Below are 26241 nucleotides of genomic sequence, written 5' to 3' on the forward strand. Positions count from 1 at the left end.
TTATACCTTGAAGGAGCACATACATTCTAGTGACATGTTTAGGCTGCAGTCAGGGCCAGGCAGCAACCCATAAAGTCTGCTATCTTCAAGAATATATACCTGGAAGGAGCCCATACACTCTAGCATCTTCAGTAGTGAGCCGGCTAGAGTGTATGGGCTGCAGTCAGGCACCTGGAAGGAGCCCATACACTCTAGCATCTTCAGTAATGAGCCGGCTAGAGTGTATGGGCTGCAGTCAGGGAACCAGGAAGGAGCCCATACACTCTAGCATCTTCACAGTGAGCCGGCTAGAGTGTATGGGCTGCAGTCAGGACCTGGAAGGAGCCCATACACTCTAGGCTCAACCCTCCACTGACTGACTACTTCCTTTTTCCGCACAGCTGTAGTCCTCCAACCATAGAGAAGAGGAGAGACAGGCCGTTCTGCTGGCTCACAACTTCCTGCCGCTGTGAGTTCCCATAAGCCTCCGCGGTTTTCACTCCTCCTTCCTTTCCTCCCCGAGAAGCTGTCGGTGCGACAGTCGCCATAATGGTGAGAAGCCTAGTTTGGTTGTTAATCCGCCTCCATCCCGTTGTTTGGTGCTGTTTTTCCTCAGTGTTGCGGCGCCATGAGCCTCCTCTTATCAGCGGGTGTCGGCCGGGACTAATATCGAACGAGAGGCCGAGTCTGACGTTAGAGCGATACGGGTTATGTGGCGGCTGCGCCCCGGGCGGTGAGGCTGACGTGTGGCCCCTCTCCCGCCTGTGCTCCGGGCAGTGAGGTCGTGGCTGAGCGGATAGAGCTGCCCCTGTCCCCGCCGCTCATGAAGCCTCGGCTGTGCTGCACCGGAGGGAGGACGCTCCATCCCAGTAGCGGCAGAGCAGAGGCAGCCCTGTGCCTATCACCATGCGCCTTACACGGGGCTGCAGGTGGAGCATGGCTGTGCTCACTCAGTGATGTTCCCTTTCATGCTGCTATGTTAGTCCTCTCCGTGGTGTGTATAGGGGTTAGGAAGCGTCTGTTGGGCCACGATTGGGGCTACAGTAAGGGGACACTATACCTACGGCCTAGGTCTGGGGCTACAGTAAAGCTATACCCAGGGCTGTGGAGTCGGTAAGTCAAACCTCCGACTCCTCAATTTCCATGACTCCAACTCAGACTTCAAAATGGGCTCAGGCTCCACAGCCCTGGATATACCTATGGACTAAGATTGGGGGTACACCAAGGGGGACGCTATATCTATGGCCTAGGGGGACGCTATATCTACGGCCTAGGTCTGGGGGTACAGTAAGGAGATGATATACCTGGGGGGGGGGTACAGAGGGGCAGCACGGTGGCTCAGTGGTTAGCACTGCAGAATTGCAGAGCTGGAGTCCTTGGGTTCAAATCCCACCAAGGACAACATCTGCAAAGAGTTTGTATGTTCTCCCCGTGTTTGCGTGGGTTTCCTTTGGATTTTCAGGTTTCCTCCCACATTCCAAAGACATAATAGATAGGGAATCTAGATTGTGAGCCCTATCGGGGACAGCGATGATAATGTGTGCAAACTGTAAAGCACTGCAGAATATTTGGGCGCTATATAAAAATGATTATTATACCTAGATCTGGGGTAAAGTAAGGGGACGCTATACATACGGCCTAGTATTGTACAGGAGCTGTGCGCTCTCCCCCTTGTCTCGGTTGTGGCTCCCTCACATCGGCCTGAACGCTCAGTTCATACTCAGTTGGAATGAGAAATGAGTTCCAGGGTTTCAGAAGTTAATATCGTTTTAAAGGAGTTGTCCCTTCTTAATTATTACCTCTCAGATTCAGTAAAATAACAAACTGAGCTTTGTTCGCCTCCCTGGGACCAATGATGTTTCTGCTGCTCCTCCAATCTTTGTTGATTAGCTGCAGCACTAGGGATGTGAAATCACCACTGCAGCTGATGGTGTATTTGGCATGATTCAAATTTTCTTAGTGATTGGCTGCATCTGATGATATGACGTTCCCACTTCAACCAATCAACAGATAGGGGTAATAGTGGGAACTCGGGGATTGTAAGTAAATCTCAGTTTTTTTTGTATCACTTTTTTTTTTTTTAAGCTGAGCAATGGAACAGACACTTATTATTCACATAACCCCTGTAATACATTGAGTACGGGTTCCCATGTATCATTTGTTTGGCCACATTTTGCCTGAGTCGTACACACCTAGCGTCTGCTCCTATACACCACTGGAGGACACAGCAAGCAACATTTTGGTCCTCAGTTCTGAGGTCAGCGCCCTCTGGCCTATTACTGCAGTGCCAGAATGGCAGAACAATGGCCGGCCACATTGGGAGGTGAGGCCTCACTGTCCACTAGACTTGCTTGACATAATCTTATTCTTTTCCTTTGTTACACAGGGTATAGATATCCGCCACAACAAGGACCGCAAGGTGCGGCGTAAGGAGCCCAAAAGTGAGGATATCTACCTGAGGCTTTTGGTTAAGGTCAGTACTGAGTGAGTTGTGGCAGTGTCCCATACCTCACTCTGCGGAATTACATGGCTTTCTTCTCATTTTTCAGCTGTACCGTTTCCTGGCTCGTCGTACCAACTCCAGCTTTAACAGAGTGGTCCTGAGGCGTCTGTTCATGAGCCGGACCAACAGGCCACCCCTCTCTCTGTCCCGCCTGGTAAGTACATGGTGGCTCCATCAGATACCAGTGCTTGTAATCTGCCCTTGTTTCCCCTCTTATGGCAGCTCAGTGTTGTGTGGGTGTTCATGTAGGGTCGGGGCTTCCTGCATAGGTTGCTGTTGATGGGCTTGTAGTCACTGGGCAGCTCCTGTCACACTTCCACAAGTGATATATTGTTGTACAGTGGGGTCCAACCGCTGCTACCTTCAATCAGTAGAAGGGGACACCATTATTCTTGTTACACAATGGAGCCTGAGGTCACATGTTTGACCACTGCTCCATACATTCCCTGAGGGGCGGCCTATTGCTGTGCCTGGCTCATTCTGGCAGCCCTGTAGAAACACGCACTGCTGCTCCATCTTGTAATGGGTAGAATAGTGCCCTGTCCTGATGGGTGCACCTCCCAGTGGTTAGGACCCACATGATCAGCATGATGGCTTCTATACTTATGATGGGTGGTAACTTGTTTTCCATGGAAGACTCTTAAAGCACCGACATAAAATATCTCGTTGCCTTCCTGTCCAGGTTCCTTGTTTCTTTACTTTCTTCTGGTGTGAAATGACATGTCCATAGTGACTGTTTCCACTGACTGCAGCCTCTGGCATGATTCTGCTGTCGATAGTGATCATTCACGATGAAAACAAACACTGGAGTGGTGCTTTAACCCCTTAACGACCGCCGATACGCCTTTTAACGGCGGCATTTAAGGGTACTTAAACCACAGCGCCGTTAACTAACGGCGCTCTGAAAAAAGTGAATAGCGCCCCCCGAGTCGGATTTTCTCTGGGGTCTCGGTTACCGGGGGTAACCGAGACCCCAGAGAACATGATTCGGGTTTTTTTTACCGACCCCCGAGTTGCGCTCGCCCGTTAATTAACAGTTTACTGGCGGTCGAAAAAACCCCCCCAAAAAACGCAATTTCCCATTTAATTTCTCTGTCCTCCGATGTGATCGCACATCAGAGAACAGAGAAATGGGGTCCCGGATAGCCCCCCCGATACTCGCCTGTTTCCCCCGGTGCTCCTCATGGCTCCCGATGGGCGCCACCATCTTGTTCCGACCAAAAAATGGCAGGCGCAGTGCGCCCGCCGGCCGGCACCCGGAAGATCTTTGGGGTCTCGGCTGCCGGGGGTAGCAGAGACCCCAAAGAACATGATCCGGGTCGGTTTTTACCGACCCCTGTTTTGCGATCGCTGGTAATTAACTGTTTACTGGCGACCGCAAAAAAAAGCGATGTGTAATTCTCTGTCCTCTGATGTGATCGCACATCAGAGGACAGAGAAATAGGGGGATTCGGGGACCCTGTTATACTTACCGGTGTCCCTGGGTCCTCCTGTGTCCTCTCCTGGCCGCCGGCTTCTTCCTCCGGTAAGAAAATGGCGGGCGCATGCGCAATGCGCCCGCCATGATCTGCCGGCTGGCAGCTAGAGGAGTTGGGGCTAAATTTAGGGTTAGGGTTGGGGCTAAGTTTAGGGCTAAGGTTGGGGCTAAAGTTAGGGCTAGGGTTGGGGCTAATGTTAGGACTAGGGTTGCGGCTAAAGTTAGGGTTAGAGTTGGGATTAGGCTTAGGGTTGGCATTAGGGTTACGTTTGGGATTAGGGTTAAGATTAGGGTTGGGATTAGGGTTGGGGTGTATGGGATTAGGGTTAGGTTTGAGGTTAGGGTTGAGATTAGGATTAGGGGTGTGTTGGATTTAGGGTTGTGATTAGGGCTATGGTTGTTTTGGGGTTAGGGTTGTGATTAGGATTATGGATCGGGTTGGGATTGGGATTAGGCTTAGGGGTGTGTTGGGGTTGGAGTTAGAATTGGGGGGGTTTCCACTGTTTAGGTACATCAGGGGGTCTCTAAACGCCACAGCCAATTTTGCGCTCAAAAAGTCAAATAGTGCTCCCTCCCTTCTGAGCTCTGCTGTGCGCCCAAACAGTGGTTTACCCCCACATATGGGGCATCAGCGTACTCGGGATAAATTGGACAACAACTTTTGGGGTCCAATTTCTCCTGTTACCCTTGTGAAAATAAAAACTTGGCTAAAAAATCTTTTTTTGTGGAAAAAAAAATATATTTTTTATTTTCACGACTGCATTATAAACTTCTGTGAAGCACTTGGGCATTCAAAGTTCTTACAACACATCTAGATAAGTTCCTTGGGGGGTCTAGTTTCCAAAATGGGGTCACTTGTGGGGGGTTTCTACTGTTCAGGTGCATCAGGGGCTCTGCAAATGCAACATAACGCCCGCAGACCATTCTATCAAAGTCTGCATTCCAACACGGTGCTCCTTCCCTTCCGAGCTCTGCCATGCGCCCAAAAAGTGGTTTACCCCCACATTTGGGGTATCAGCCTACTTAGCATAAATTGCACAATAAATTTTGGGGTCCAATTTCTCCTGTTACCCTTGTGAAAGTAAAACTTTGGGGGTGAAAAGATCATTTTTATGGAAAAAATGATTTTTTTTATTTTCATGGCTCTACATTATTAACTTCTGTGAAGCAGTTGGGGGTTCATAGTGCTCACCACACATCTAGATAAGCTCTTTGGGGGGGTTTAGTTTCCAAAATGGTTTCACTTGTGGGGGGTTTCTACTGTTTAGGTACATCAGAAGCTCTGCAAATGCAACATGACGCCCGCAGAGAATTCTATCAAAGTCTGCCTTCCAAGCGGCGCTCCTTCCCTTCGAGCCCCGATGGGTGCCCAAACAGTGCCCCCCCCCCCCACATATGGGGTATCAGCGTACTCAGGACAAAGTGGTCAACAGATTTTGGGGTCCAATGTCTCCTCTTACCCTCGAGAAAATAAATAATTGCAGGCTAAAAAATCATTTTTGAGGAAAAAAAAAGGATTTTTTATTTTAATGGCTCTACGTTATAAATTTCTGTGAAGCACTTGGGGGTTTAAAGTGCTCACCACACATCTAAATAAGTTCCCTAACCCCTTTCTGACATATGACGTACTATCCCGTCGAGGTGGGGTGGGCCCGTATGACCACCGACGGGATAGTACGTCATACGCGATCAGCCGCGCTCACGGGGGGAGCGCGGCCGATCGCGGCCGGGTGTCAGCTGCATATCGCAGCTGACATCCGGCACTATGTACTAGGAGCTGTCACGGACCTCCCCCGGCACATTAACCCCCGGCACACATGATCGCGGTGTGCCGGCGGTATAGGGAAGCATCGCGCTGGGAGGGGGCTCCCTGTGGGCTTCCCTGAGACCCCCGCAGCAACGAGATGTGATCGCGTTGCTCCGAGGGTCTCCTACCTCCTTCCTCGCTGCAGGTCCCGGATCCAAGATGGCCGCGGCATCCGGGTCCTGCAGGGAGGGAGGTGGCTTACCGAGTGCCTGCTCAGAGCAGGCGCTTGGTAAGCCTGCAGTGCTGTGAGGCAGATCGGTGATCTAACAGAGTGCTGTGCACACTGTCAGATCACCGATCTGTAATGTCCCCCCTGGGACAAAGTAAAAAAGTACAAAAAAAAATTTTCCACTTGTGTAAAAAAAAAATAAAAATCCTAAATAAAGAAAAAAAAATATATATATTATTCCCATAAATACATTTCTTTATCTAAATAAAAAAAAAACAATAAAAGTACACATGTTCAGTATCGCCGCGTCCGTAACGACCCAACCTATAAAACTGTCCCACTAGTTAACCCCTTCAGTAAACACCGTAAGAAAAAAAAAGAGGCAAAAAACGACGCTTTATTACCATACCGCGGAACAAAAAGTGGAATAACACGCGATCAAAAAGACAGATATAAATAACCATGATACGGCTGAAAGCGTCATCTTGTTCCGCAAAAAACAAGCCGCAATACAGCATCATCAGCAAAAAAATTAAAAAGTTATAGTCCTGAGAATAAAGCGATACCAAAATAATTATTTTTTTCTATAAAATAGTTTTTATCGTATAAAAGCGCCAAAACATAAAAAAATGATATAAATGAGATATCGCTGTAATCGTACTGACCCGACGAATAAAACTGCTTTATCAATTTTACCAAACGCGGAACGGTATAAACGCCTCCCCCAAAAGAAATTCATGAATAGCTGGTTTTTGATCATTCTGCCTCACAAAAATCAGAATAAAAAGCGATCCAAAAATGTCACATGCCCGAAAATGTTACCAATAAAAACGTCAACTCGTCCCGCAAAAAACAAGACCTCACATGACTGTGTGGACTCAAATATGGAAAAATTATAGCTCTCAAAAGGTGGTAACGCAAAAAATATTTTTTGCAATAAAAAGCGTCTTTCAGTGTGTGACGGCTGCCAATCATAAAAATCAGCTAAATAACCCGCTATAAAAGTAAATCAAACCCCCCCTCCATCACCCCCTTAGTTAGGGAAAAATTAAAAAAAAATTATTTATTTCCATTTTCCCATTAGGGTTAGGGTTGGGGCGAGGGTGAGGGCTAGGGTTAGGGCTAGGGTTAGGGCTAAAGTTACAGGCTACAGTTAGGGTTGGGGCTAAAGTTAGGGTTAGGGTTTGGATTACATTTACGGTTGGGATTAGGGTTGGGATTAGAATTAGGGGTGTGTCAGGGTTAGGGGTGTGGTTAGGGTTACTGTTGGGATTAGGGTATCAGTTATAATTGGGGGGTTTCCACTGTTTAGGCACATCAGGGGCTTTCCAAACGGGACATGGCATCCGATCTCAATTCCAGCCAATTCTGCGTTGAAAAAGTAAAACAGTGCTCCTTCCCTTCAGAGCTCTCCGTGTGCCCAAACAGGGGTTTACCCCAACATATGGGGTATCAGCGTACTCAGGACAAATTGGACAACAACTTTTGGGGTCCAATTTCTCCTGTTACCCTTGGAAAAATACAAAACTGGGGGCTAAAAAATAAGTTTTGTGGGAAAAAATTTTTTTTTTTATTTTCACGGCTCTGCATTGTAAACTGTAGTGAAACACTTGGGGGTTCAAAGTTCTCACAACACATCTAGATAAGTTCCTTGGGGGTCTAGTTTCCAATATGGGGTCACTTGTGGGGGGTTTGTACTGTTTGGGTACATCAGGGGCTCTGCAAATGCAACGTGACGGTGACGCCTGCAGACCAATCCATTTAAGTCTGCATTCCAAATGGCGCTCCTTCCCTTCCGAGCTCTGTCATGCGCCCAAACAGTGGTTCCCCCCCACATATGGGGTATCAGCGTACTCAGGGCAAATTGGACAACTTTTGAGTCCAATTTATCCTGATACCCTTATGAAAATACAAAACTGGGGGCTAAAATATCATTTTTGTGAAAAAAAAAAAAGAATTTTTATTTTCACGGCTCTGCGTTATAAACTGTAGTGAAACACTTGGGGGTTCAAAGCTCTCAAAACACATCTAGATAAGTTCCTTAGGGGGTCTACTTTCCAAAATGGTGTCACTTGTGGGGTTTTTTAACCCCTTCACCCCCAAGGGTGGTTTGCACGTTAATGACCGGGCCAATTTTTACAATTCTGACCACTGTCCCTTTATGAGGTTATAACTCTGGAACGCTTCAACGGATCTTGGCGATTCAGACATTGTTTTCTCGTGACATATTGTACTTCATGATAGTGGTAAAATTTCTTCGATATAACTTGCGTTTATTTGTGAAAAAAACGAATATTTGGCGAAAATTTTAAAAATTTTGCAATTTTCCAACTTTGAATTTTTATGCCCTTAAATCACAGACATATGTCACGCAAAATACTTAATAAGTAACATTTTCCACATGTCTACTTTACATCAGCACAATTTTGGAACCAAAATTTTTTTTTGTGACGGAGTTATAAGGGTTAAAAGTTGACCAGCAATTTCTCATTTTTACAACACCATTTTTTTTAGGGACCACATCTCATTTGAAGTAATTTTGAGGGGTCTATATGATAGAAAATACCCAAGTGTGACACCATTCTAAAAACTGCACCCCTCAAGGTACTCAAAACCACTTTCAAAAAGTTTGTTAACCCTTCAGGTGTTTCACAGGAATTTTTGGAATGTTTAAATAAAAATAAACATTTAACTTTTTTTCAAACAAAATTTATTTCAGCTCCAATTTGTTTTATTTTACCAAGGGTAACAGGAGAAAATAGACCCCAATATTTGTTGTACAATTTGTCCTGAGTACGCTGATACCCCATATGTGGGGGTAAACCACTGTTTGGGCGCATGGCAGAGCTCGGAAGGAAAGGAGCGCCATTTGACTTTTCAATGCAAAATTGACTGGAATTGAGATGGGACGCCATGTTGCATTTGGAGAGCCCCTGATGTGCCTAAACATTGAAACCCCCCACAAGTGACACCATTTTGGAAAGTAGACCCCTTAAGGAACTTATCTAGATGTGTGTTGAGCACTTTGACCCAACAAGTGCTTCACAGAAGTTTATAATGCAGAGCCGTAAAAATAAAAAATCATATTTTTTCACAAAAATGATCTTTTCGCCCCCATTTTTTTATTTCCCCAAGGGTAAGAGAAGAAATTAGACCACAAAAGTTGTTGTGCAATTTGTCCTGAGTACGACGATACCCCATATGTGGGGGTAAACCACTGTTTGGGCGCATAGCAGAGCTCGGAAGGGAAGGAGCGCTATTTTACTTTTCAATGCAAAATTGACTGGAATTAAGATGGGATGCCATGTTGCGTTTGGAGAGCCCCTGATGTGCCTAAACATTAAAAACCCCCACAAGTGACACCATTTTGGAAAGTAGACCCCCTAAGGAACTTATCTAGATGTGTTTTGAGAGCTTTGAACCCCCAAGTGTTTCACTACAGTTTATAACGCAGAGCCGTGAAAATAAAAATTCTTTTTTTTTTCACAAAAATGATTTTTAGCCCCCAGTTTTGTATTTTCACAAGGGTATCAGGATAAATTGGACCCCAAAAGTTGTTGTCCAGTTTGTCCTGAGTACGCTGATACCCCATATGTGGGGGGGAACCACTGTTTGGGCGCATGACAGAGCTCGGAAGGGAAGGAGCGCCATTTGGAATGCAGACTTAAATGGATTGGTCTGCAGGCGTCACGTTGCATTTGCAGAGCCCCTGATGTACCCAAACAGTACAAACCCCCCACAAGTGACCCCATATCGGAAACTAGACCCCCCAAGGAACTTATCTAGATGTGTTGTGAGAACTTTGAACCCCCAAGTGTTTCACTACAGTTTACAACGCAGAGCCGTGAAAATAAAAAATCCTTTTTTTCCCACAAAACTTATTTTTTGGCCCCCAGTTTTGTATTTTCCCAAGGGTAGCAGGAGAACTTGGACCCCAAAAGATGATGCCCAATTTGTCCTGAGTACGCTGATACCCCATATGTTGGGGTAAACCCCTGTTTGGGCACACGGGAGAGCTCTGAAGGGAAGGAGCACTGTTTTCCTTTTTCAACGCAGAATTGGCTGGAATTCAGATCGGATGCCATGTCCCGTTTGGAGAGCCCCTGATGTGCCTAAACAGTGGAAACCCCCCAATTATAACTGAAACCCTAATCCAAACACACCCCTTACCCTAATCCCAACAGTAACCCTAACCACTCTTCTAACCCAGACACACCCAACCCTATTCCCAACCGTAAATGTAATCCAAACCCTAACCCTATCTTTAGCCCCAACCCTAACCCTAGCCGTAACCCTAGCCGTAACCCTAGCCGTAACCCTAGCCGTAACCCTAGCCGTAACCCTAGCCGTAACCCTAGCCGTAGCCCTAGCCGTAGCCCTAGCCGTAGCCCTAGCCGTAACCCTAGCCGTAGCCCCAACCCTTGCCCTAACCCTTGCCCTAACCCTAGCTCTAACCCTAGCCCTAATGGGAAAATGGAAATAAATACATTTTTTAATTTTTCCCTAACTAAGGGGGTGATGAAGGGGGGTTTGATTTACTTTTATAGCGGGTTATTTAGCGGATTTTTATGATTGGCAGCCGTCACACACTGAAAGACGCTTTTCATTGCAAAAAATATTTTTTGCGTTACCACATTTTGAGAGCTGTAATTTTTCCATATTTGAGTCCACAGAGTCATGTGAGATCTTGTTTTTTGTGGGACGAGTTGACGTTTTTATTGGTAACATTTTCGGACACGTGACATTTTTTGATCGCTTTTTATTCCGATTTTTGTGAGGCAGAGTGATCAAAAACCAGCTATTCATGAATTTCTTTTGGGGGAGGCGTTTATACCGTTCCGCGTTTGGTAAAATTGGTAAAGCAGTTTTATTCGTCGGGTCAGTACGATTACAGCGATATCTCATTTATATCATTTTTTTTGTTTTGGCGCTTTTATACGATAAAAACTATTTTATAGAAAAAATAATTATTTTGGTATCGCTTTATTCTCAGGACTATAACTTTTTTATTTTTTTGCTGATGATGCTGTATGGCGGCTCGTTTTTTGCGGGACAAGATGACGTTTTCAGCGGTACCATGGTTATTTATATCAGTCTTTTTGATCGCGTGTTATTCCACTTTTTGTTCGGCGGTATGATAATAAAGCGTTGTTTTTTGCCTCGTTTTTTTTCTTACGGTGTTTACTGAAGGGGTTAACTAGTGGGGCAGTTTTATAGGTTGGGTCGTTACGGACGCGGCGATACTAAATATGTGTACTTTTATTGTTTTTTTTTTTTATTTAGCAAAAGAAATGTATTTATGGGAATATTTTTTTTTTTTTTTTTAATTTTATATTATATTATTGTAGATTGTAAGCTCTCACGAGCAGGGTCGTCTTATTTTGCTTTATTGCTGTATTGTTAACATTGTTACCTATGATTGTTGTTTGAAACTGTTAAACTGTAAAGCGCTGCGGAATATGTTGGCGCTATATAAATAAAGATTATTATTATTATTATTATTATTATTATTATTTAGGATATTTTTTTTATTTATTTTTTTACACATGTGGGGAATTTTTTTTTAACTTTTTTACTTTGTCCCAGGGGGGGACATCACAGATCATTGATCTGCGATCTGCTGTGCAGGGCTGCAGGCTTACCAAGTGTCCGCTCTGAGCAGACACTCGGTAAGCCACCTCCCTCCCTGCAGGACCCGGATGCCGCGGCCATCTTGGATCCGGGACCTGCGGCGAGGAGGGAGGTAGGAGACCCTCGGAGCAACGCGATCACATCGCGTTGCTCCGGGGGTCTCAGGGAAGCCCGCAGGGAGCCCCCTCCCTGCGCGATGCTTCCCTATACCGCCGGTACACCGCGATCATGTTTGATCGCGGTGTGCCGGGGGTTAATGTGCCGGGGGCGGTCCGTGACCGCTCCTGGCACATAGTGCCGGATGTCATCTGCGATATGCAGCTGACACCCGGCCGCGATCGGCCGCGCTCCCCCCGTGAGCGCGGCCGATCGCGTATGACGTACTATCCCGTCGGTGGTCATACGGGCCCACCCCACCTCGACGGGATAGTACGTCAGATGTCAGGAAGGGGTTAATGTTTAGGCACATCATGGGCTCTCCAAACGCAACATGACGTCCCATCTCAATTCCAGTCAATTTTGCATTGAAAAGTCAAATGGCGCTCCTTCCCTTCCGAGCTCTGCCCTGCGCCCAAACAATGGTTTACACTCACATATGGGGTATCAGCGTACTCAGGACAAATTGCACAACAATTTTTGGGGTCCAATTTCTTCTCTTACCCTTGGGAAAATAAAAAATTGGGGGCGAAAAGATCATTTTTGTGAAAAAATATGATTTTTTATTTTTACGGCTCTGCATTATAAACTTCTGTGAAGCACTTGTTGGGTCAAAGTGCTCACCACACATCTAGATAAGTTCCTTAGGGGGTCTACTTTCCAAAATGGTGTCACTTGTGGGGGGTTTCATTGTTTAGGCACATCAGGGGCTCTCCAAACGCAACATGGCGTCCCATGTCAATTCCAGTCAATTTTGCATTGAAAAGTCAAATGGCGCTCCTTTCCTTCCGAGCTCTGCCATGCGTCCAAACAGTCGTTTATCCCCACATATGGGGTATCATCGTACTCAGGACAAATTGTACAACAACTTTTGGGGTCCATTTTCTCCTGTTACCCTTGGTAAAATAAAACAAATTGGAGCTGAAATAAATTTTGTGTGAAAAAAAGGTAAATGTTCATTTTTATTTAAACATTCCAAAAATTCCTGTGAAGCACCTGAAGGGTTAATAAACTTCTTGAATGTGGTTTTGAGCACCTTGAGGGGTGCAGTTTTTAGAATGGTGTCACACTTAGGTATTTTCTATCGTATAGACCCCTCAAAATGCTTCAAATGAGATGCGGTCCCTAAAAAAAAAAATGGTGTTGTAAAAATGAGAAATTTCTGGTCAACTTTTAACCCTTATAACTCCCTAACAAAAAAAAATTTTGGTTCCAAAATTGTGCTGATGTAAAGTAGACATGTGGGAAATGTTGCTTATTAAGTATTTTCCATGACATATGTCTGTAATTTAAGGGCATAAAAATTCAAAGTTGGAAAATTGCGAAATTTTCTAAATTTTCGCCAAATATTCGTTTTTTTCACAAATAAACGCAAGTTATATCGAAGAAATTTTACCACTATCATGAAGGACAATATGTCACGAGAAAACAGTGTCAGAATCACCAGGATCTGTTGAAGCGTTCCAGAGTTATAACCTCATAAAGGGACAGTGGTCAGAATTGTAAAAATTGGCCTGGTCATTAACGTGCAAACCACCCTTGGGGGTGAAGGGGTTAAGGGGTCTAGTTTCCAAAATGGGGTCACTTGTGGGGGTTTCCACTGTTTAGGCACATCAGGGGCTCTCTAAACGTGCCATGGCGTCCGATCTCAATTCCAGCGAATTCTACATTGAAAAAGTCAAACGGCACTCCTTCTCTTCCAAGCTCTGCGGTGCGCCCAAACAGTGGTTTACCCCCACATATGGGGTATCGGCGTATTCATGAGAAATTCCACAGCAAAATTTATGGTTAAATTTCTGTTTTTACACTTGTGAAAATAATTAAAAAAAAATGGTTCTGAAGTAAAATGTTTGCAAAAAAAGTTAAAGGGAACCTGTCACCACGTTTTTGGAAGATGGGATAAAAATAGCGTTAAATAGGGGCAGAGGTGGGCATTACATTAGTGTGTTTGTTATGCGTTTATTACCCACCTAAGTTGCCGAAATACGTTTGCAAAGTCTCCGTTTTCGCCTGTCAATCAGGCTGGTCTGGTCAAAAGGGCGTCTTGTCTTCTCCCAGATTTTGCGTAGTTTTCCGTTGGTGGCGTAGTGGTGTGCGCATGCCCAAAGTCCCGAATCCTCTGCCAGGGGATTTAAAAGAGCGCGCTGTTTGTTTTCATTGGTGATCGGTGGGCGCGGCCATCTTCCTTTGGCCGCGCGTGCGCAGAAGCGGCGCTCTGCTGGCCGCGGCTTCAGGAAAATGGCCGCGGGATGCCGCGCGTGCGCAGATGGATATCGCGGCGGCCATTTTCCTGAAGCCGCGGCCAGCAGAGCGCCGCTTCTGCGCACGCGCGGCCAAAGGAAGATGGCCGCGCCCACCGATCACCAATGAAAACGAACAGCGCGCTCTTTTAAATCCCCTGGCAGAGGATTCGGGACCTTGGGCATGCGCACACCACTACGCCACCAACGGAAAACTACGCAAAATCTGGGGGAAGACAACGCCCTTTTGACCAGACCAGCCTGATTGACAGGCGAAAACGGAGACTTTGCAAACGTATTTCGGCAACTTAGGTGGGTAATAAACGCATAACAAACACACTAATGTAATGCCCACCTCTGCCCCTATTTAACGCTATTTTTATCCCATCTTCCAAAAACGTGGTGACAGGTTCCCTTTAAATGTTCATTTTTTCCTTCCACATTGTTTCAGTTCCTGTGAAGCGCGTAAAGGGTTAATAAACTTCTTGAATGTGGTTTTGAGCACCTTGAGGGGTGTAGTTTTTAGAATGGTGTCACACTTGGGTATTTTCTATCATATAGACCCCTCAAAATGACTTCAAATGTGATGTGGTCCCTAAAAAACAAAAAAAAATGGTGTTGTAAAAATAAGAAATCGCTAGTGAACTTTTAACCCTTATAACTCCCTAACCAAAAAAAATGTTGTTTCCAAAATTGTGCTGATGTAAAGTAGACATGTGGGAAATGTTATTTGTTAAACTATTTTTGTGACATATCTCTCTGATTTAAGGGAATAAAAATACAAAGTTTGAAAATTGCAATATTTTAAATTTTTTTGCCATATTTCCGATTTTTTTCATAAATAATCGCAAGTAATATCGAAGAAATGTTACCACTAACATGAAGTACAATATGTCACGAAAAAACGATCTCCGAATCAGCGGGATCTGTTAAAGCATTCCAGAGTTATAACCTCATAAAAGTGACAGTAGTCAGAATTGTAAAAATTGTCTCGGTCATTAAGTACCAAGTTGGCTCTGTCACTAAGGGGTTAAGGAAAAAAAAACCTGTTTGTATTAACCAGTGACAGCTGCAGTGTAATCTGAGGACAGACCGAGGATTGAGCTACTCTTATATCTCAACCATTAATGAATTCTATTTCCTTACAGATTCGCAAAATGAAGCTCGCTGGACGTGATGGCAAAACTGCCGTGGTGGTCGGGAGCATCACTGACGACGTCAGGATTCAGAATATCCCCAAACTGAAGGTGCAGCGTTATTTCTGTACTAGTATGGTCTGCTGTCTGACCGGTTACAGCGTGGTCAGTTTACCAGTCCAAAAACTCCAAATCTTATGGAGAATTCCAGCTGGAGCTGCAGATGGACATTCGTGTCCTCCTGTTGTGCTGCCCAGACTGGCAGTGACAAATGGCTCTGTATCTGTAGCTTGTGTTTGGGAGTGCCAGTTTAGCTGTGTAAATAATCACAGACCTACTTTACAGGAGTTACAGGCCCGCATGTCTGCTCACACTGAGATAGAGGTGCAGGCTGGATGAGATCAACCTGTTTATACAGCTGCTACATACGATTCACTTTAATTCTAGCTCGCACTGCTCTTGGCATTAACCCCTTAAGGACCAGGGGTATTTCCGTTTTGCGTTTTAGTTTTTTTTGCTTCCCTTCTTCCCAGAGCCATTACTTTTTCTTTTTTTTTTTCCGTCAATATGGCCAAGTGAGGGTTTGTTTTTTGAAGGACAAGTTGTACTTTTGAACACCACCATTGGGTTTACCAATTTGTGTACTCAAAAACAGGAAAAAAATTCCTAGCGCGGTGAAATTGCAAAAAAAGTGCAATCCCACACTTGTTTTTTGTTTGACTATGTCGGTCATTGGACATTAAGGGCTCCACATCCTTCCTTCCCCACTATCCTTGAGTGATTGCTTCCCAATGTGTACCACGTTGTTTGGGTGTATGGTGAGAGCTCAGGAGCTGAACTCTTGATTGCTACAAATATCCCCTAACCCTTTTCCGATGTTGGGCGTAATGATACGCCGATGCCGGACTCCCCATTTGGTGCGGGCTCTGGCGCTGAGCCTGCACCTTTTCTGAGCACATGACAGCTGATCTATACAGCTGGCATGTGCCCGCAACAGCCGTGGGTGTAACAGCAATCTCTTGACAGCGGCATTGAACTGACTCTTTGGGTCAGCATGACAACCAGAGGTCTCCAGCAGACCTCTATGATTTTCATTGCCAGGTTGCTATGAGTGCTGCCTCATGGTTGGCGCTCAAGCAAGTGAGCATTTCTGCTACACACTGTTGATCTGATCAGCGCCTGTGTGTTGCAGAGCTGATCGGACAACTGCAGCTTCTAGTCTCCCATGGACTGCGGTCTATCCAAAGCGTGTCACACAGGAGCCTGATATCCAGGTAGAGGTGCCCGCATGAATAAGAGAAGCACTCATCAGAAGAAATGCAGAAAAATGCGGCAACACTCACCAGTCCAAGTGTGGTTCAATTCCTTTATTGCAGCTTATAAAACACAGCCGTCATGTTCGTAGCCCAGGGTGGTGAAGCAGAGAAGGAGGTGCGCAGGATGTGACAACAGCTGTTTTGCGCCTACAATAGCGCTTCCACAGGTCTCTGTCCCTGGGCTACGAACATGACGGCTGTGTTTTATATGCTGCAGTAAAGGAATTGAACCACACTTGGACTGGTGAGTGTTGCCGCATTTTCATGTATTTCTTCTAAAAAGTTTAAAAATAAATGTTTAAAAATATAAAAGTTCAAATCGCCCCATTTAAATGTAAAAAAAAAAAAAATCAAGTATACACATACTTGATTTGGTATCGCTGCTTTGAGGATCGCCCTATCAATTTAAAAAAATAATTAACCCGATTGCTAAACGGTGTAACGAGAGAAAAAAAGTCAAAACTTCAGAAATTGCGTGGTTTTTTTTGTTGGCCACAACATTGCAATAAAATGCAATAACGGGCGATCAAAAGATCGAATCTGCATCAAAATGGTATCAATAAAACCATCAGCTCGGTGCGCAAACATTAAGCCCTCACCCAGCCCCAGATCATGAAAATGGAGATGCTACAGGTCTCGGAAAATGGTGCAATTTTTCAACCAAATTTTGGAATCTTTTTTTACCACTTAAATATAAAGAACCTAGACAGGTTTGGTGGCTATGAACTCGCAATGACCTGGAGAATAATAATGGCAGGTCAGTTTTAGCATTAAGGGAACATGGTAAAAAAAAAAAAAAATTTTTTTTTTCCTCTTGGGCTATGTGCACACGTTGCGGAAAGGTGTGCTGATTTTTCCGCACTGCGGTTTTTGTGCAGATTCCACCTGCGGTTTTACACCTGTGGATTCCTATTATGGAGCAGGTGTAAACCGCTGTGGAATCCACACAAAGAATTGACATGCAGCAGAATAAACAATGGTGCGTTTCTGCACATTTTTTTTTCCCGCAGCATGTGCACTGCGGATTTTGTTTTCCATAGGTTTACATGGTACTGTAAACGCATGGAAAACTGCTGCGAATCCGCAGCGGACAATCCCCTGCGGATCTTGCAGCAAAATCCGCAACGTGTGCACATAGCCTTAAACCTCTGAGATTACAACAAATCTTACAAAAAAAATCTGGCTTTTGAGAAGGGAAAACAAAAGCAAAAAAAAATAAAATAAATAAAAACCTGTCCACTGGTGGGAAGGAATCACCATCACTTGAGCAGAGAGAAGGCTTTTCCCAGCCTCCATATTGAGAAGCTGTAGCCTTTCAGCCCTGGGTCGGGTTCAGACCGCCGTATGTCATGATCCGTATATTGGACACTGATTTCACAAACAGTTTTTACAGCCTTGTTGCCAAAACAGTACAGAGCTACTTTTATTTCCTCCATTTTTTGCGATCGGTGAATGCAGCTGGTGTGCTCCTAATCCTTTAACAACCCAAGAAATTCAGTATTTTGAATTTTTGTCTTTTTCCTCCTTTTTCTGTCTGTAGCCATATGAAGGCTTATTGTTTGCAGGACCAGTTGTAGTTTTGAATGCATCATTCATTTTGCCATATATTTTACTAAAAAACGTGAAAAAAAATCCATGTGCTCTGAAGTTGCAGGGGGAAATTGCAATTACCATTATTTTCTTATGCTGACCAACTTCTCCATTTTTATTTTAGTGGTGGAAAAAACTTCTAAAAATTGGAGGGAAAGTCGCTTTTTGAGACTTGGATATTTATATTCTTAAGTTCATGGAGCTCTGAGGGTGCTTTTGTGTGCCCTCAACTGACCTTTTTATTGATACCATGTTTGAGCTACATATGACACTTTGATAGCTTTTTGTAGTATTTTAAGGAGGGAAGTAATTCTGGTGGTTCAATCTTCTGGCATTTAGAGAGGTTGTCCACCTCCTTATTTTTTCATTTACTTATTTTTGATAGGTTATCAATGTCTGATTGGTCAGGGTGTGGCACCTCCACCGATCGGCTGTTCGTGGCGGCCGCTGGCCAGAACTGCTCGATTGCGGGGTTGCTTTGTCTTCTGCTAGTGGCAGGGTGCTGCACACCCGACCCTATTCAAATCAATAGAAGTGTGCAGTACACTGTCCCCACAAACAGCTGACCCATAGGCGTACGAGGGCTTGTTTTTTTGCAGGGAGAGTTGTACTTTTGAACGGCACCATTGATTTTACCATATAGCGTACTGGAAAATAGCAAAAAATTCTAAGTGCGGTGAGATTGCAAAAAAAAAAAGCACAATTTTGTGTTCTGTTTTTTTTTTTTATTTGCCAGGTTATCTATGTGGTAAAACTGACCTTGCAAAATAATTTTCCACATCAGTATGATTACGCACATACTGTACCAAGCATGTATAAGGCTAGGTTCACATTGCGTTAGGGCAATCCGTTAAGCGCATTGCGCTATCGGATTGCGCTAACGGAATGTATCTATAGGGATCGCGTTTGCCGATCCCGCTGATCTGCGCTAGCGAGGAACGGACCTCGGGCGCACTTCGGACGCTGCAAGCAGCGGTCGAGGTCCGTCAGAAAATGACGGCACATCGCTAGCACATGCCGAAAATGGCATGCGCTAGCGATGCGCTAGAGATCAGATTCACATTGCCGTCAATGGGTGCGCTAACGGACCCGTTGCATGGCGTTAATTGCGACAATTTCGCCGTGCAACGCAGTCCGTTAGCGTTAACCCATTAACGCAATGTGAACCTAGCCTAAGGATTTTTTTGACCCATAACTGATTCCGGGGTTTCGATTATTTTTTTTATTTTTTTTCTCATTGCTGATCAGAAAAATTGTGTATTTTGATCGGATATTTCTAAACGCAGTGATATCAAATATGTATTTTTTTTTTAATTGTTTTATTTGATGGGGCAAAAGTGGGGTGATTTGAACTTTGAGTTTATTTTTTCATATTTTATTTTTTTCTTTTAAAGGGAACCTGTAACCCCCAAAATTGAAGGTGAGCTAAGCCCACCGGTATCAGGGGCTTATCTACAGCATTCTGTAATGCTGTAGATAAGCCCCCGATGTATCCTAAAAGATGAGGAAAAAGGTTATATTATACTCACCCAGGGGCGGTCCCGCTGCAGTCTGGTCCGATGGGCGTAGCGGTCCGGTCCGGGGCCTCCCATCTTACGATGACGTCCTCTTCTTGTCTTCACGCTGCGGCTCCGGCGCAGGCGTACTGTCTGCCCTGTTGAGGGCAGAGCAAAGTACTGCAGTGCGCAGGTGCCGGGAAAGGTCAGAGAGGCCTGCACACTGCAGTACTTTGCTCTGCCCTCAACAGGGCAAACAAAGTGCGCCGGAGCCGCACCGTGAAGACAAGAAGAGGACTTCATCCTATGAAGATGGGAGGCCCCGGACTGGACTGTGACGCCAAACGGACCAGAACCGGGACTGCCCCTGGGTGAGTATAATCTAGCCTCTTTTTTCCCTCATCTTTCAGGATACATTGGGGGCTTATCTACAGCATTCCAGAATGCTGTAGATAAGCTCCTGATGCCGGTGGGCTTAACTCACCTTAGATTTTGGGGTTGACAGGTTCCCTTTAACGTTCAATAGTTCCCATAGGAGACTTGAAGCTGCGATCCTCTTAATTGCCTGTGTTAGAAATAGCAGGGCTTCACGATCTCCGGGATGAAGAAAGGCCACAAACCTGGCTGTCATGACAATCCATTGGTGCCCTGTGATCATGTGACAGGGGCGCTGATGGGTGTTATGGATGATGCGCTTATGCCTGGCGCATGTTGGGGGGGGAAAAAAAAAAAACCCGCTGCCAGGACCCCTGCAGCTGTTGGAGGCACTAGATGGCTGATTAAATCAGCCATCAATTGCGTGGAAAGATGCGGGCTCGGTATGTGAGCCACCATCAAGGGCAAGAACACTACTATTTGACGTACATGTACATCAAAGGCACTGAAGGGGTTAAGTGATTCAAGGTCAAGGAATTGAAGTGTCTTAGATTGAAGAGCAAATGTCTCACCAGAGCCTCGTTTTATTCCACCTAGGTTTGTGCTCTGAGAGTGACCAGCGGAGCCCGCAGCCGCATCCTGAAAGCAGGAGGACAAATCTTTACTTTCGACCAACTGGCACTCGCTGCCCCTAAAGGCCAGAACACCGTGCTCCTGTCCGGTAAGTAGACCTGTACGGCCTGTGCATAATCCATTGGGTTATGCACCGCTTCTATTCTTTAGTGGTCTGCTTATTTTAGGAGACCTTTCTAACAAATGTGTGACTGTTCTGGACATTCTATAAAAAGCCCAGTCTGCAATGAATCTAATGATAACATAATTCATCAGTGGAGTGATACTTGTAATACATAATCTGTTTCCTCTTGTAAGCTAGTCCGCAGATCTTCAGAGACCTCTAACAGGCTGCGAATGACTAATATTAAAATGCACAAAAATGTTTGTTTTTACCGTATCCCTCTTATTTTCTTTCTACTTTCCTGCTGACGTTTATATGAACCTGTTTTACAAACTATTCTGCTCTTGGGAGAAAAAAATCCAGAATTTGTAAGAATTTTTTTTGTTTGTTGCCATTTTCCTACACCTATAATAAAAAAAAAAAAATTCTTTTTAATATGGGGCTGTTAGAGGGCTCATTTTTGCACCCTGAGATGACTTTTGTACTAATACCATTTTGGGGTAGATATAATGTATTGATTGCCCTTATTGGACACACCTTCTCATTAAAAGATTTTTCGGTATTTTCATGACTATGAAAATTGTACATTCACACTGAAGGCATCAAAACTATGAATTAACACATGTGGAATTATATACGTAATTTCAATTGTTTCACACTTTTTTGTTATGTCTTATATTCTGGGTTCTTCAAAGTAGCCACCTTTTGCTTTGATGACTGCTTTGCACACTCTTGGCATTCTCTTGATGAGCTTCAAGAGGTAGTCACCAGGAATGGTTTTCACTTCACAGGTGTGCCCTGTCAGGTTTAATAAGTGGGATTTATTGCCTTATAAATGGTGTTGGGACCATCAGTTGTGTTGAGCAGAAATCTGGTGGATACACAGCTGATAGTCCTTCTGAATAGACTGTTAGCTGCTTTTTTCTTGCCATAATACAAATTCTAAGTAAAGAAAAACAAGTGGCCATCATTACTTTAAGAAATGAAGGTCAGTCAGTCCGAAAAATTGGGAAAACTTTGAAAGTGCAGTGGTAAAAACCATCAAGCGCTACAAAGAAATGGGCTCACATGAGGACGCCCCAGGAAAGGAAGACCAAGAGTCACCTCTGCTTCTGAGGATAAGTTTATCCCAGTCACCAGCCTCAGAAATCGCAGGTTAACAGCAGCTCAGATTAGAGACCATGTCAATGCCACACAGGGTTCTAGCAGCAGACACATCTCTACAACAACTGTTAAGAGGAGACTTTGTGCAGCAGGCCTTCTTGGTAAAATAGCTGCTAGGAAACCACTGCTAAGGACAGGCCACAAGCAGAAGAGACTTGTTTGGGCTAAAGAACACAAGGAATGGATATTAGACAAGTGGACATCTGTGCTTTGGTCTGATGAGTCCAAATTTGAGATCTTTGGTTCCAACCACCGTATCTTTGTGCGACGCAGAAAAGGTGAACGGATGGACTCTACATGCCTGGCTCCCACCGTGAAGCATGGAGGAGGTGTGAGGGTGCTTTGCTGGTGACACTGTTGGGGATTTATTCAAAATTGAAGGCATACTGAACCAACATGGCTACCACAGCATCTTGCAGCGGCATGCTATTCCATCCGGTTTGTGTTTAGTTGGACCATCATTTATTTTTCAACAGGACAATGACCCCAAACACATCCAGGCTGTGTAAGGGCTATTTGACCAAAAAGGAGAGTGATGGGGTGCCATGCCAGGTGACCTGGCCTCCACAGTCACCAGACTTGAACCCAATCAAGATGGTTTGGGTTGAGTTGGACCGCAGAGTGAAGGCAAAAGGGCCAACAAGTGCTAAGCATCTCTGGGAACTCCTTCAAGATTGTTGGAAGACCATTCCCGATGACTACCTCTTGAAGCTCATCAAGAGAATGCCAAGAGTGTGCAAAGCAGTCATCAAAGCAAAAGGTGGCTACTTTGAAGAACCTAGAATATAACACACAATTTCAGTTGTTTCACACTTTTTTGTTAAGCATATAATTCCACATGTGTTAATTCATAGTTTTGATGCCTTCAGTGTGAATGTACAATTTTCATAGCCATGAAAATACAGAAAAATCTTTAAATGAGAAGTTGTGTCCAAACTTTTGGTCCATCATAATTTTTTTTTTTTTATTGGAGCTCGTTCAGGGTTTGTTTTTTACTGGCATTTTTATTATGCGATTAATCACTTATTGCAGTTTTTTGCCCAAGTTTTTTTCATTTCTAGGTTACAATCATTTTACCTGTATGGTAAAACGTATGTCTTTTACAGACATGGCAATACCAAATATTTTTCTATTTTTATTGGATCACTAGTTATATATATTGCAGTACATTTGCGCAGTTTAAGTGCCGATAGTGATTGATTATTGATTAGGCATTTAACGGGCCGTGTAGCACACAAAAAATCTGCATAGTGCGGAGCTACAGTTACTAATTTTCCATGATTCAATGGGATAGGAAGGGGTTAACAAAGTTGTGCTCACTAACAGTTGCAAAAAAAAAGGTTTATTAGCTGTAAATATCAGATTGCTGAGCTGCTGGATCTGGCAATGTGAAACCTTCATACTGATGTGATGTGTGATCTCTCTTGGAGGAGGCTCCACAGCTCCTCAACCTGTTTCTTGTGGTGCCTCCCTGTCAGTGGTGCCTGCACCACACCAGACATGACCGTGTGACATCAGTGGTGCACCCATACAGAACCTACTGCTCTATTTTCATGTCTCCTGATCTCTGATAACCTACAATCTGGCACTTAAGTTGCTGGAGACGTCTGGATCTGTGCAGCTCATAATCACCTGTGTGACCAGTCTCTTCTAAGCCTCCCCGCCATCGGGGGGCACTCACTGGTGAGACCAGACTTGGGTTGAGAAACGCTGCTCTACAGAACTGAGTTAGCTGGCAGAGCCATCTGGCAATAGATCAGGTTTACCCGTTGGCAGGAAATGGTCATCAGGTGTTTGCTGTGACCTGGGCCTTGTACCTTGGGATATCTATTGGTGGGTGTACCTCTATACCAAAGACATTGGTCAGTGGTGGAAGCTTACAATGAATCATTTCCTGTGTCTTGCTACTGCTGAGCTCCTGATTATGGTGAGATATGAGCGTCTGATAAGTGGCCTCATTGTATTAAAGCCCCCTTGTGATGCCATCCAGCCCATAATTTCTGTAACCAATGCTAAGGGTAACTATGTACACAGCAGCTAAATGAAAACTGATGGCTATGTCTGTACCTGAACTGAACAAAGCAGAAATGATGATTCTTGTCATAACAACCATAAAACGTATATTGTTTTCCATCTTTATTAGGCCCCCGTAAGGCACGGGAGGTGTACAGACACTTTGGAAAGGCTCCTGGTACCCCACACAGTCACACCAAGTAAGTGGACCCACCCTACTGTTACATGAAGGGGTTGCTTCCCCTCTTCCACCCCTGCTTGCCCCCTTCATCAGGCTGGACAGCCACTGAGGCTCATGTTTCGGACATGTTGTAGCCTCATTTATAGGCCATGCCTGATACTTTGGGTTAGTTAATTGTCTGAACTAGTAGCCCTATAGTAATGTCTCCACCTGCACGGTCAGATCAGGCAGATGTGGAAGTGGCCGCATACTGACAGTTATGGATCTACGTCCTCAGGCTGGTGGAGGAAGCTAGACTTGTATGATGGTTTCTACTTATATTCAATGGTTTAGGGAAGATTTGTGGAAGGATAAAATCGGGAACCTGTAGTAAAAAGAGCTGCTGCTAAGAGGACTAACCTGCAGTGACTGTCCAGTGCCCTGTACGGCCTAACATCCCAGCACCTAGTGGTGACCATGGCTATTGGGGTAACTCACCGCTCTCTCTTACACATGGAGTGATAACATTGGGGGCTGGCTGTAGCTTGGCTTTGTTAGTGGCTGCTATAAGCAGTGGTATCTGTTTTTGTGCTTATTACTACTTTTTCCTTCCAGGCCCTATGTTCGCTCCAAAGGTAGAAAGTTTGAACGTGCCCGAGGACGCAGAGCCAGCAGAGGTTACAAGAACTGAGCTCGCTCACCACGCTTTGTACACAATAAAGATGATGTCTTTACAAACCAATTTTCATTTGTGGTCTTGAATTGGTAAAAACGTAACATAATCATGTAATAAAATGTCCCTGATCCATCATGGCTTAAAGATATCACTGGGTTTATCAATATGAACTACAAATACGACATATCTTGAGGCTGGTGTACTTAAGGTGGTTGTCCCAGAAACAAAGTACATTTTATTTTAGTTAATAGATTTTAGAATAAAAAATAAGTTCCACAATTGGATGGTTTTTTTTTTTCTTTTTCTTTTTTTCTTGTCCCTGTGTAATGGCTGTGTCTGACCATACAGGGACATGGTCTGATCATAACACATCTCCTGGGCAGGGGAGGAAGCAAAAGTATACAGACAGGACAACACAGGATCGCAGTTTATTTTCTGTGACTTAAAACAAGTTTTTAACGAGGTAGGGAAACGTTGCTTCATTCATTACACATCAGCGGCACTTTATTATAAGATTATCTCAGAACAGGAACTTTTTTTTTTACACATCCAATTATGAAAATGCAGTTTTATTCCAAGATATATTGTTCAAAGTGTACTTTGTTCATGAGAAAACACCTTTTTGATTTGAAAATTTCAGGATTGCAGGATAGGCAGCAGCACCATGCATACAAACCGCTATCCAGCCTATATTACTGGAAAAGACGCTCAGAGAAAAATGTAACAACGCACTGGGGACAGTTTACATGCTACAAAGGACATGACAGGTTCCCGTTAATGTTTGTCACCTCTATGATACAGCCACTTTATAGATCTTTTCAGAATCTAATTTACATAGTGTTTCCTGCGCCTGTGCAGATCTGGGAGCGGACAACAAATGAACACTAATGAACTTCGCTTTTTAAAAATAGTTTGGCATAATGCTATACTGCCAACGTGTTTAACATAACAATTACCAATCAGCGGGAGGGACTGCTGCGTTCTCGTAAGCTTTCATAGTCTTCGTTATTGGTCTATTTGTTACTGCAGCTTGGTCATTCAAGCTAATAGGACAAAGCCGCAGACCAGGCAAAACCACAAGTAATGTATGGTGCTGTGTCTGTGTATACAGTTAAATGAAAAAGTTTGGGCACCCTAATTAATCTTAAGCTTAATGTTTTATAAAAATTGTTTTTTTTGCAACAGCTATTTCAGTTTCATATATCTAATAACTGTTGGACACAGTAATGTTTCTGCCTTGAAATGAGGTTTTTTGTACTAACTGAAAATGTGCAATCTGCATTCAAACAAAATTTGACAGGTGTATAAGTATGGGCACCCTTATCATTTTCTTGTTTTAAATACTCCTACCTACTTTTTACTGACTTACTAAAGCACTTTTTTTGGTTTTGTAACCTCACTGAGCTTTGAACTTCATAGCCAGGTGTATGCAATCATGAGAAAAGCTACTTAAAGTGGCCACTTGCAAGTTGTTCTCCTGTTTGAATCTCCTCTGAAGAGTGGCATCATGGGCTCCACAAAACAACTATCTAATGATCTGAAAACAAAGATTATTCAACATAGTTGTTCAGGGGAAGGATACAAAAAGCTGTCTCAGATTTAACCTGTCAATTTCCA

At 44.2% G+C, this 26241-nt stretch overlaps 1 protein-coding gene across 1 annotated transcript; it reads left to right on the forward strand.

Annotated features, from left to right (window-relative positions):
* The first annotated feature begins 380 nt into the window (after positions 1-380).
* RPL18 (ribosomal protein L18) lies at positions 381-24690 on the forward strand. Its single transcript, XM_077250728.1, has 7 exons — positions 381-531; positions 2366-2452; positions 2529-2636; positions 15111-15209; positions 20473-20596; positions 23919-23988; positions 24564-24690. The coding sequence occupies exons 1-7, from the start codon at positions 529-531 to the stop codon at positions 24637-24639; spliced, it is 567 nt and encodes a 188-aa protein (XP_077106843.1). The 5' UTR covers positions 381-528; the 3' UTR covers positions 24640-24690.
* Positions 24691-26241: the final 1551 nt, after the last annotated feature.

This window comes from Ranitomeya variabilis, chromosome 4 (genome assembly GCF_051348905.1).
Source record: "Ranitomeya variabilis isolate aRanVar5 chromosome 4, aRanVar5.hap1, whole genome shotgun sequence".
Taxonomy (NCBI): Eukaryota; Metazoa; Chordata; class Amphibia; order Anura; family Dendrobatidae; genus Ranitomeya; species Ranitomeya variabilis.

Bases quoted from the DNA above. Each gene is read 5' to 3' on its own strand.
- RPL18 (XM_077250728.1), top strand. The intron at 2,453-2,528 runs GTCAGTACTGAG...CTCATTTTTCAG, and splicing joins ACCTGAGGCTTTTGGTTAAG to CTGTACCGTTTCCTGGCTCG. The intron at 20,597-23,918 runs GTAAGTAGACCT...CATCTTTATTAG, and splicing joins GAACACCGTGCTCCTGTCCG to GCCCCCGTAAGGCACGGGAG.